Source organism: Solea senegalensis, linkage group LG11 (assembly GCF_019176455.1).
Source record: "Solea senegalensis isolate Sse05_10M linkage group LG11, IFAPA_SoseM_1, whole genome shotgun sequence".
Lineage (NCBI taxonomy): Eukaryota > Metazoa > Chordata > Actinopteri > Pleuronectiformes > Soleidae > Solea > Solea senegalensis.
Genome location: NC_058031.1, coordinates 3,947,079 through 3,960,181, shown reverse-complemented (window position 1 = coordinate 3,960,181; position 13,103 = coordinate 3,947,079). Strand labels below are relative to the sequence as shown.

Sequence of the window (13,103 nt, the reverse complement as noted above, 5' to 3'; positions counted from 1 at the left end):
CAATTGAAATTCAATTAAAAATAATTTTCCTCAGACTTCCAATCGTCCTATCCAATAAAACGACACCAAAGAGTGAAAAGCAGAATAAGCTGTTTGACATTGGCAGGGAAGATTTGGCAAGTTTAACTCAACCCACAGACTCAACTCTGCTGCTCAACCCACGAATGCATTTTTCCTTACAAATGTGGCGCCATTTAAAAAGGAAATAAACAGGCTTTCCAATGGTGTAAGGTTCATTGCCAAAAAGGAATTGTTACAACAAAGAGATAATCTTTACTTTTTCTTATCTTTTAATGATCTGGGTTCTGTCAAAAATGAATAGGAAGCATCAGAAAGGCTTTTTCGCTCTCTCTCTCTTTTTTAATTGCTGATCATTTGCAGCTTGTTACACTCACTGTAATGTCAGTTAGTCTGGATTTAAATGAGTGGAGTTTTAACACAAAAATAAAACACATACAGCCATATTTTTTTTCTTTTTTCAAGAATATGTATAATCTCAACAAAACCAACAGTACAAAATAAAAAGAAACAACACACAAACAAACGTCTTAATAATCCACCGCAATATAATAGTGTACACACAACCATGATGGAAGAAATCAGAAACACACGCACACGATAATTAGTAACAGGGAAATGCATTAAATTCACTAAAGGCAACATGTTGAAGCCAAATGTTTGCAAATGAGTGAATAAAGTAATGGAAATAAAGTGGATAAGTTCCACGTCTGTCGCGCTCACTAACGAGTGTTTCTTTAAGTGAGTGTGGGGAGTTTTCCTGCACCGGGTGATAGGAGGGGTTGGAGAGAGTGACGCTGGCTGCGCCTTGGTGCTGAGCGGAGCGCTCACCTGCAGATGAGAGAGCCGGGGAAACTCGGGACAGAGCTGCAGCACACTCGCGGAGCGCAAACACGGACCTAACGCACAGTCTGCCAGACGAAAGAGAGCGGGAATAAAACAAATCTCCGGAGGAGAATCAAAGCGAACCCCGTCTCTGGTTTCCTCGTCCAGGCAGAAGCCCTGACGCGCGCACACGCCACCATGAGAACTGACTTGGCTCTGGTCCTGACAGCAGCCCTTCTTCTCGACACATTCTGGGTGAGATTTCTCTTATTTGGTGCAGCGTGTGATGTGCGGAGAGGAGTTGTGAGACTGTACGAGAGATGCGGCGTCTCTGAGGTGCAGGGCTTTCAAAGCTGCGGCAGCGGCGGCCGCGGCGGCGGCACACAAAAGCTTTAATAAAGTCGCGTACAGCCGTGTCAGAGCAGGCTGCTGCAACGCAGCTGTATTCCCCCTGCAAGTACGCTAATTAGTCCCATCATGAATTACAGTGTGTGTGTGGGGGGGGGAAAGTGAACAGTGGTGGTATCTACAGGGCTGCGGGTTCCTGGTTCCTGACTGGGGCTGCTGCGTCTCACTCAAGTTAAGAACATGGAGCACTTTGATCGCCAGTGGTGATGCCTTTTAAAGTATTTCAGTGGTGGTGCGTAATTTAGCTGCAGCCACAGGATATGGAGATTTCAATGGTTTCCCTTGACCGAAAGCGATAGCGAGCAAGAAGTTAAATTCGAAGTTGTAACATTTCTTCCTCACCGTTTCGTCAATCAAATGAGAATCAACTCGGCGCCGGTGGATTGTTCTTAACGTCTCGCCAAGAAGCTTTGGCTTTGGCTGCTTTTGTTACTAAAACACTGCTCTCGTGTAAATTTGGGGTAAACGGCATGGAAATGTCAGAGCTGCTTTATTCTCTTTCAAGTGAAGAGGAGCTTCAGTCCCTGATGACTCCTCTTTATTCAGACTCCAGTTTGCCCTGGCACCAGTCTCTCTCGCTCTGTGTGTGTGTGTGTGTGTGTGGTGTGCGCGCGTGCGTGTGTACACGCGCGATAAGTGGTCGTAGTGGGTCAAGTCAATCTAACCCCGTGGACCTTCCTTTGCTAGATGAACAGTGAAGTGAGAAAATGCTGCAGTTTTCTTTTGGTGCGTGCGTGTGTGCGCGTGTGCGCGCGCGAGTTAAACACTTCATTTCATCTGAATTCTTTTTTACACAGTTAAATTTGTGTCACATGCATAAGAGTGTGAGGGTATTAAACATGTTTTCCCATATACATACATATGTATGTATATGTATATGTATGTATATATATAATGATATATATACATATAATGTGTATATGGTGCATCTGGTGCTTCATTTCAGAGTTTTCGAAGGCCATGTTTATTGATGCCTTGCACTGTGTTCTCTTCCTTTCCAGAGGAGTAATGGGGAGCATGTTGCCAAAGGTCCCTGCCGACCGGGCTTCTCTCAAAGCTTCTACTCTGTGCTGATTTCAAAGGATGTATTGCAAGGCCAGGGCGTACGTAAAGGTAAGACCTTTCATCAACGTGTCGGGTTCTTTTGCATTTTGTAAAGACGTTCGACAGCGCAAATAAGAGCCTTCTCTCTACCGAGACTGGTGTTTTCTTTTTCCTGCACTGTAATTTTCAGCTTGTGGAAGTTGAATAAAATAGATTAGGTCCCATGAACGGTCTGCTGTCGTAGTGAAGAAGGGGTTCAGTTGTGGCACCACATAAATGTGCATCACCTCGTATTAATTTTTTTGCTTTCCTGACACTGCTCCACATCCCCTAACATTGACATAATCACTGCTTTCTTCATTCGATCTCACGTAATTCTGCACATTTACACCAGGTTTCGCAGTTGAATATGTGTTACCCCGATTACACGTGGAGCTGACCAAGTTCAAGGGCCCCCGATAGTGCAGGAAATGGAATCGACATCCTGTGTCTAATCTAGCATTGCTCCTGCCAATGTGGACTAATTGCAATTCTCTATTGATCCCAATGTTTTTTTTGTTTTTTTTTTTCTCACAGCTCAGCTAAGCTGTATTGTTTTGCTGTGGGTGCACAATAGCTCTTTTGTGGGTCAACTGCTCAGTGTATATTTCACACTCTACTTAGCCGTGAGAGACATGGTGTGAATACAGCTGTCGAGACTCTCTCTATTGAGTGTGTGTGACGACGTGCACGTGGACATAAAGTATTTTAGATTAAGGATGTACAGCTGGACCGTGGAGGGTACACTGTTTTTACTTCATTCCTTTCTCATCTTTTCATTTGTGTCTGTCAGTGGCTTGATTGATATGAGTCCGAAGGGTATCAGTGCGCGTGTTTCATTAACTTAAGTGTACGGTAACCTGACTGGCAATGTGGTCGGATGTGGGACAGGGATGTGGGGCTTGTTCTAAGTGTGGTAGTGATGTTTTCAGCCCAGCAGGGGGTGTCAACACAGTCACAAACAATCACAGAAGGAGCCACTGGTGCCGCACAGGAGCCATTTATTTCAAAGAGCGTTCTTCATCTGGTTTGGTTTCAGGGTGATGAAATTGTCACTGTGTCTTCTCATTCCCGACATAAACTAATTTGTTGACGTGTCGCAGGATTGTTTTCACTATTTGCAAATCAATTTAACCGCTAACAACAAATGCATTAATGTGATTTGATTGCACTTTTTTTTTTTTTTGGTTTTGGTTTTGTTTTGCTTCAAATATTGCTGTGCAGTCACACCAAATAAACCATGATAGTTTCCACTCATTAAACATAAATATCACTTTCAGGTACATTATTCCCCCCCCCTCCCACTGAATCACAATGAAAAGCATTTAGTTTCACATTTATCATTTGTTTTCTGTTGAAGGGCTAAAAGTTAGGTGCTCATATTTGCCGCGACAGCTGCAGTGTCATCTCCACGTGCATCTGGAGAGTACAGCTGCTGTGTGGCAAGACACACACACACACACACACACACACACAGTACATGACTTAGGGCTCAGGCAGTTGATTTATAGACGGTAAGGGTGTCACTGGAGGGGGGCACAAAGCGACTCTGGAAGGGCTTTAATAATAACATTGTTTAACCCAAAACCGTCATATGGGGGCTGGAGTAATGACACCAAGTCATGCACACATGCACTCGCTCTCTCTCACACACACACATGAATATATATATATATATATATATATTTATATACTGTATATTCATGTTAGCCATCAGGGGAATAATGGGAAGGACAGATCTAGGACCATGGCCATGATAAGGGGGATGTTTGGTTCTCGTCAGCAGGGAGGAGGAGGAGGAGGAGGAGGAGTAGAGCCTTAGATTTCATTTTTTATCATTTTAAGTCCATCTGATGCACAGCATTGCATCGTGTCAGAGCACAATATTGTTATTAGCAATTAAAATGACTTGCTTTTGGTCACACTTTGGCTAAATCTATGGCTAAATGGTTCCCATATCATTATTGCATTGTGTTGGTTGAAAAGCAACAACTCTTCTCATGTTTCTCTAATGCATTTATTAGCCTTTTCAATTTTCTCCCTTATCATAAGTCATCTCCAGTCTGCACCAACTTTGCTTCTGATTAATCTTCCTTTAATGAGCACTGCCTATTTTGATCCCTTTCTGATAAAAAAAGAGCGTCATTGGTAAACATTACTGCATTGTTCCTGCTGAGTGAATTAAATCTTTAATACGCATCTCTAAAACTCTTGGCAGTTATGAAAGTTAATGTCTGAAAAGGACAAAACAGAGCAGAGTTTTGATTATATAAGTTGTCTTCTAATACTGCATATTCGTAGTGAGGTCTGACATTAAACAGGGGGAAAAAAATTTAATTAACTTTTTTTTTTAATCTTTTTAGCAGTAAACAAGTGACAGTTTGAATATTAACGTAAATAAAAACCCAACAGGGTTTAGATAATGGGCTTTTATGGGTGAGAAGTCCACTTTGCTGACCTGGTCCTTTGGTTACTGTCGGTTTTGGGCAGCCCTCACTTTCTATACTTCTTCCTGTGGTTGAGTTGGTTTGTGTGTTTGTGGTTAGGATGGAAGGCAGTTTTGATCAATTCAAATTGCTTGGTTGTTGGTGGAGGTGATCGCTTCAGTCACTGTGGTACGTCTGTATGTATTCAGATGATTCTTTCTGTCCTTGGCCACACGGTTGTATTATTGTCTGTCTGTCTATCAGCTTTATGTATTTATTTAATTTTTTTTACAAACAAGTATTACTTGACATGCACTCCTTCAAAGCTCCTTGAATTGTCACCCCATTACTCTTACACATCCTCATGTTCGGTTGTCTTAAATGCTCGTAGGCTGGTATATTTTGAACACGTTCACAGCATAATCTGGCATATTCTGACTGTGGCCTGCTCGAGGATGGAAACAAAACAAGAGAACTGTGCCTCTGAATAAAGAGCCGCGATGTTCTTCAGGATGGTTTTTTACAATAAAAAAACCTCTTCCAGTGGGCACCCACATGGCCCGAGGTGATGAGTCTCACTTGCATCGGTTGGTGAAGCTTTCCTGTGAGGCTTTAGGTGATTCTTTAGAACCCGGTAGCTGAGCTGTTACTTAGCTGCAGGCTTTGTATTCAGAACATCAGCTTTCCAACTTGCAAGTGCAGAAGTTCCACAGTAGTTTTCACCCTCGATTTAATGCACCTAACTATTTTTCACATGGGGCAAAAAAAAAAAAAACAACCCAAAAAACGGTTCAATAGCATAAATAAACCTACAAGGTTTTCTGCCTTTGGTATTAATTAATAACGTTAGATTCCTCATGTACTTTCCTTCTTCCCAAAAGCAGATTTGACACACAGTCTCTGTAGTGCTGATGCGGCGACAGAAGCCCACTCATAGGAGCCTGAATAAAAGATGCCTCTTCTTTTAACACACTCTGTAGGGAAGGACAATACCGTTTCCTCCTCCTCTTCACCCACTAACAGAATTAGAGTGTTTTGGATTCCTGTTTAACTTTTGCCCAAAAATCTCTTGACACTCAGTCTGTCTTATCTGGGTTGGTAGCAGAAGGCTATCAGCCTCCTTTGCCTAAATCTTCGTCATTGTTTTCTTTGTCTCTTAAACCATTTCGAGTCATGTTATCTGACATTAGTTCACGAAGTTCCATACGTCTTTGACTCTCTCTTGATCTAGTTTTGTCTCCGCAAACCTCCCCCCCCCTCCCCCCCCGCCGCTCTCGTAATACCAACCAAATCTCTGTTATAATGCAGAATAACAGCACAAATTGCTTTTCTCGCTTCGCCATCTGTTTGATCCATTACGTGGTTTATGGCTAATTCTTGCGAGGGTATTCAGTCCCGGTGACAACCACAGACACATCCTTTATTCATGGTGTTTTAAATACAGAAATGCAAGAGGACGACATTTGTTGAATGTCTTGTGAGGCGATGAAGACCATGATCCGCGGGCCAACGGCTAATCTGACTCCAGGGAGCAGTTACAAATAGTCAGTTGACACGTATTTACTTAATGTGTGACCTCAGACCAGACGTATATGTCCAGTAGTTTGAAAGGATTGTGTGAGGGGTTTCCAGAGAGGCTCGTATAGATGATTTAGTCCTATAGTTGTGTTTCTCTCCCTTTTTAAGGTCCACACATGAGTAGTTTAGGAGATAAGCAGTGAAGGCGGGTGTTACACCTGCAGGAGTTGTTTTCGATTAGGCTGTTAGGCTTGGGGAAAACACGCTGCGGAGCAGTCGTGTGTGTGTGTGTGTGTGTTTTTGTGGTTGAACATGCTGTGCTCTAAGGTTGCTGTCCGGTGCGCCGTGTGCGTCGCGGATATCCTCCAGGTTTATTTAAGCTGGTCATTAGAAAGGCAAGCAGGAGAGAACGAAAGAAAGAAAGAAAGCGGGTGGAGGCCATTACATTTTAATGAGATTTCTGACATCTTCTCCCTTTTTGTTTTGAAAGGAGGGACAAAGGAGGTGAGGAGGGAGGGCAGAGGACAGAGGAATGTGGATGGCAAAAAAAAAAAAATGGGGGTGACTTCCTGCAGTTTGAATTACCCTGCATTTTGCGTACGTGTGTGTGTGTGTGTGCGTGTGTGCGAACTCTGCATCCCTGTCATCTGCTTGGTACATTAAGAGACCTCCTACCTCGTGGTGATGGGGCTTCTGGGCTCCTGCAGGACCAAGGTTATGGCCCTCCCAAAGACATTAAACCCATTTGAATACTTTGCTCGGACTCTAGCTCTTTAATGCACAGATGGTCTGTATGGGCTGTGAAGGCTGTAAGATGACAAGGGGGCACTGTTAGCTCTTTGTTTTCTCTCTTCCTGTTGTTCTCTGCCTCACTCAGACACGCTCATGCACATATTGTCTGTTTTTTTTTCTCCCTGTGTTAATGTCGGACGGACTGTGTTTAAGCTGTTGTCTCTGCTAAAATAGTTTGTCGCGAATAGCGAGCGAGTGATGCAAGGCGTCCACTGGGCTGCTCTTTCGCTATGGTGTGGTAGACGGGGATTAGACCAGCGGGATGAAGATTACCTTTACATGGCTGTTTTCTCTTTGCTGGAGAGCCACACTTAGCATGTCCTTCAACTTGGCTTCAGTCGCAGGAAGTGGGGGATAAATCAAAGGTGGCGTGGAAGGATAAAGACACTTTCCTCTTAACGGGCTCCAGGAAATATAAGGGTTCTTTATCCTAATGAAGCGAGCACGCTCAATCATGCGAAGCAATGCATAAACAAAAAGCCTTTAAGGCACTCGCGTATAAATGATACCCAGATTTTCACTACCTGACTGACTGCTCCTCCAGTATAACTTGGGCCCGGGCCCAAACTCTGTGGTGTCCTCTTCCTGCCCACTCACTCCTTAGTTCTCCACTGCCACTGTTTGTCTGTGGCAGCATTTTAATTAGCGCCTAATTGATTCAGTTAGAAATGCATGCACTGTGAAGGCAACTGCTAAAGTGATGATTCAGCTAGCAGGGATCCATCTCTTTATATTTAGCTGGTGTGCTGTGACAAATGCATACTGGCAGCGGTGGTGCAGGAGACACCGGTGACAACATTTTTGTGGCTCGTGTGCGTCAAAGTCTACTGCTGGGTAAATTAAAAAAGGTTTTCTGCTACATGTAATATGACATAATTAAAGAAAAGTGGACTCAAAGCTTTTTTATAACCATTGCTATGAAAACCTCTAACGAAAAAGAAAAAGAATGTGCCAAATGTAAGGTTTCGTCATCCTCACCTCTAACTCGGGCTCTCTATTATCTGTCCACGCTGGCTAGTTTTCACCAAGCTGAAATCGGATCGTTATTGTTAATTAAAGAGACTCGTGTCCGTTTCTCACGCTGTGTTTATCAGCCAGTAGAGGGCTGCGGTCTTCTCTGAGAACGTGGGCATGACAAATCCACGAGCATCACAGCCTCATGTGCTATTCCCTTTGCCTGAAGATCCCTCGCCTTTTGTTAAGGAAGGATGAAACGGAGTATGGAAGCCCTCGGAAGACACGACTGTCTGGTAATCACTAATTGTGTCCTGAACTCGCTGTGAATGTTCCCCATTAAGTTCTTAAGTTCAGCACGCAGTCGAATCGTTGCCTCGGAACAAGGAAGCTGTGCAGGAACACAGGGGCCGGAGGGAGAAGCGAACGGCGGAGTTGAGGGTCGACAAACACAGAGTGCCAGAAATGTTAATTAATCAAAGACAATGATGAGTCCCTCAGTGGCTGGGCCTATGCTACACAACAGGCTAAAAGCTAATAAAGGCCCAACAAAGGGAGCTTTCACAAGAGCTCTGATCTCTACAAACCCTCTGATCGTCCATGTCCAGATAGACGTTGTTTTTTTTTTTTGATTGTGATTGATTTTCCCATAGGCGAGATTCATATACGGTAATGTGTGAGACGTGTTTATTATATTAGCGGCAGATGAAGGAATACACATCACAAAACACTTCCACAGTGGACAACCCATTTTGTGGCATTCTTAATAAAGAACAAGTTGAATAAATGACATACATAAACATAGAACATTTAAATTGTTACTTGTATAACCCAGTGCCTCTGTGCTGTAAATAGAGTCATTATAGCAAAAAGCAAGGTTTAATGGCAACCAATATAAATGCAGATAGTGTTGCTTTCGAGTGTCGTTACTCTGTGCGTTCTGTTTTATCAGCGTAATGACATGTTTCTGACCCAGTTGCCTATTTCATTTGTTTATATTCCCAGTGTGTCGATTGAGCAACTCTTAAGAAGATGAGACGACATTTCGATGATGTTCGATGCGCGCGCTCAACTTAAACCTATCAATCATTGCGTACAAAATATGAAATATTAATGTGACTTATTAAAAGAGTGCGGATGTGATGAGAGCGCGCATCTATGTAGGGCATCCAGATTTATTTATTTATTTCTTTTTTTCTTCAAATGTTCTGCAGTTTGGTGTATTGCCAAAATCAATGCATGTGAGTAAATATAGCACAAAAGCGAGCTACGAGCCGAAGGGATGAAAATGCATTGCCCTTTGCAGTTAGAGCGTTTGAAGATTATGGTGCGGTGAAGCAGGTTTTACAAGAGCATTAAATCTGCCTCGCTGTCATTTAATGCTGTACGTGTGAGATTTTCTGAAAGAACATTTTATTTTCTGAAAGTTTTATTTAATTAATCCGGTGGAGGTTTTTTGTCCAGGAGTTGTCAAAAACTGAACAATGTTGTCGCGGTAATGGCTGTCTTGTCTTGGAGTGTTAATAGTGAACACTTTCTCGCTCTGTTGTACACCGAATGCTAACCTTTTTCAGTGAAGTTCACGGCGCTGTATGAAGTCTGTTTTATTTCAAACACACTGTGGTGCTGTGCTACATAAAGAGAAAAACATCCTTCCAGGATTTGCAGGATGTAATTTGCTTTTAACAAACTGAGCAAGAAGAGTCGTTTTTGTTACATAGAACTACCACGCGTTGTACAACTGTACAACCTTGTAGTCAGATGGGGAAAAAGGTGCTAACGTGCTGGTACAGCGTTGACTCATTTTGCTGTTTTTAACTGTTGTGCAGGAGATGTTAAGTCACTTTAATTAACCTCAGTGAAAATCCCTTAAATGTGACAGCCGTAGTGCAATTATGCTTTTGCTATGTGTCGTTTGTGGGGCTACAGAGGGTGTTCATAATATTATTATTATTGATACGTCATGAGTAGACGTAGGCTGGCGACCGAACAGCAGTTTCAGGCCTTGGGACCGCCGTGCTTTTAGAAGCACACTGGTCAGAATCCCTCTCTTCTCCTCCTCCTCCCCATCCATCCATCCATCTATTGTCTTTTCCAGCACATCAGAGGAGGAGACACAGAGCGAGGGTAATAAAAGGCCCCACTTCTTTCCTCTGGGCCCAGTAGACTGTAGAGAAGCAGATAAGTTGTCGAGATCTGAGTCTGTGAATGATCAAAAACAAAGTGAATCCTTTTGGCCGCAGTGCTCCACTGAGGGATAGGGGTAGGGTAGGAGAGAGTGAGGATGAGGAGAACGCTGAGAGGAGCAGCCACACTCAGAGGAGTAGACATGGTTTGCTCATCTCTGAGGTAAAGAAAAAAAAAGAAAAAAGGATGAGAGGCTGCAGACAGGCGCTTCATACATTCTTGGCGCCGAGTCAGGACTCGGACAGGCAGGGAGACGGGTTTACTCTGTAGCATTCATTGCTTTATGAACCATTTTACAGAGTGTTGGTGGGTGTGCAGAATGACTGGCATGTTGTTGGTCACAGTGTACAGTGGAGATAATGAGTGTTTTATTGTCCTCCCATGAATTTGGATTCGGAAAAGGTTCGTCGCACAATAGAATACGGCACATGTATGGGCTTTGATAACATGCACACTCGCACACACACACACACACACACATACATTGGTGACTTTTCTTCCCAAGAGGAGGACAGCGATGCCCTGCTCTGGTGATTGTCCTAAACACAGAAGTGATTGAATTAGAAAGCAAAGGTGTAATCCAGCTGTCAATCCCACACCTCATTAGCAAACATAGGTTTCAGAAGCAGCAGAGAGTCGAAAGGGGAAAAAAAAAAGGGGTGGAGAGTGAAGGAGGGTGGAAAAGGTGAGATATATATATTGTATTAGTGGGAGGGGAGAAAGGGAGTAATAATGAGGATATAAAGGAGTGGGAGTAAGAGGAAACCAAAGAGGGGGTAAGGGTAAGGGTAACAGCCTCGCCATTCTGCTCAGGGAGCTCTGCAGAGAGTTTTTATTAAGCTTTTATCTGCCTTTCCTCTCCTCCTTTACCTCCCCGTGCTTCCCCACCACAGCAGCACCGGCAGAAGTAGACTCAGGGAGCGCTAGCCATGTCAGTCACGTCTCAAACCCACAGTTGTGCTTGAAAATTCCCTGATTAATTAAGAGCAGTGATTTGTTAATTTAATTGTAGGTGATGGGTCGTTGTTTTCATCCCCCACTTTGTGTCTTCCTTCAGCTGCTCGCTCCCCTCTCATCCTCTTGGCAGGCTGATTTGCCCTGCAGCTTTAAGGAGGGGGAAACGAAAGGTATAGCAAAGGATGGTTTATTAAGAATTGATTTGCCACAGTAGCAGAGAGACAGACTGTAGGGAGATATATGCTGATGTGCCTCCCAGGCAGACGCTCCCATGGTGTGGGAGGGAGGGGAGATTTGAAGACGGAAAGAGGATGTGGGAGCATAAGGAGATTATTGTAATATTGTCTGGGTCTTCACCCTGTGCATTTCAGTGCCACTGCTGACCAACCACCAGCACCTCATAAAATCCTTGATCCCCTGAAGTCTCAGCAGAGAGGATCTCTCACTGTCTTACTTGTGGCCAATGCATTCCACATGGAAAAAGTATTTGGCACTCAGTTTGCAGAAATAAATGAGAAAAAGAAACCCTGAAAACCTGCACGGAAATGTCAGCACACACCACCAATAAATTCTTTCTCTTTTTTAAACGCTTACACTTTAGAAGTACAGTGTGTAGCGAGGTAATCTGGACAAAACGACAAACCTTGAACCGCAGCCCACTAATACTGTTTCATCGCAACCATTTTCCTTTAATGAATATACATTAGCGGAGTCCGCCTGTTCCAAAGGGCCGACTTTCACACTGTGCTCTGGCGTGACTGCTGTCACATTGTCCTGCTCATGAGCAGAGGCACACTGGGCAGCACGGGAGGCGAGGCATGACAGATCAGAGGAATTAGATCTTCAAAGCTCGGGAGAAAACAGAGAAACAGAACAGAATCCCTCCAGCGAGGAGGGATGGAGCAGTTTATCTTATCTTTACTGGCCCATCTCCACATGTCCACCCAGAAGCCCCTGCCCCTCAATTTACAGCTGGTCACACACAAGAGCTGTGGGAGCTTATTGACTCTGCGTTCAGGATTTTCGTCCCAGCATGTTTCCCACGTTAGGTGAGGGTTGTTGATTCCATTTCCAATATTCATGAGTTGATTGGCCACTGCTGCGTTCCATTTCCTGTCATCACAGAGGCCTGGCATTTCTCATTACCCCTCACTTAATTTATGTACAAATTATTCATAGTTGGCAAATCACAATGTTTAGTGACAGCAATTTGACAGGCCCTGGTGTGTTTTTAAGGAGGGAAAAGGGAGGTTATGTTCTTTGTTTGTTTCTCTGCACATCAGAGTAGGTGCGTGTCCCTTTAAAACACGTAAAGGGACACGCAGGTTACAGTTGAACTTGAGGAGGCGATTAGGCAACTTGGACACTCTAAATTGACTGTAGGTGTGACTGTGAGAGTGGATGGTTGTTCCTCACCTGTCCAGGGGTGCACCCCGCCTTTCGCCCTATGTCAGCTGACCCCCCCGCAATCCTCGTGTGGAGGATAAAGCGGTATAAGGAAGTTTGTTTACTTCCATGCAACAGAAATGAAATAGAAAAACCAAATAAAGAGACTCGGCGGAATGGCGATAAAAGGCTTGTGCCCCTCCATCATGCTAGATCACCTCACAACATTGTCAGCATCTACAATGAAAAGTAAATAAAGGAACAGAAGCAAAGCATAATAACACCGTCTCAGCCTCGTAAAAAGGCAACACGTGTAAGCTTGAATTAGCTGCCAGTCAGAGAGACAATACAGCTTTGTTCTCATACTGATATCCACCTTATCAGGTATGCATGTAAGCAGCGGTGTACACACACACACACACACACACATGCACTCTCATCCCAGACATGATGTTCTTTTCTTGATAGAGGTGAGACACTCCAAATAAAAGGCTTCTTTTGAGCCGCTTGTGGTCGACATGCTGCAGTATAATTGTGATGACTCTGTTA

The 13,103-nt window shown here is 43.8% G+C and overlaps 1 protein-coding gene across 1 annotated transcript in view; it reads left to right on the top strand.

Annotated features, from left to right (window-relative positions):
- The first annotated feature begins 652 nt into the window (after positions 1-652).
- LOC122777647 (cadherin-4-like) overlaps positions 653-13,103 on the top strand; it is a 227,804-nt gene continuing 215,353 nt past the window's right edge. The window contains exons 1-2 of the mRNA XM_044038999.1: positions 653-1,098; positions 2,253-2,364. Coding sequence (XP_043894934.1) covers positions 1,042-1,098; positions 2,253-2,364 — 169 coding nt within the window. The 5' untranslated portion in view covers positions 653-1,041. The remainder of the gene's footprint in view (positions 1,099-2,252; positions 2,365-13,103) is intronic.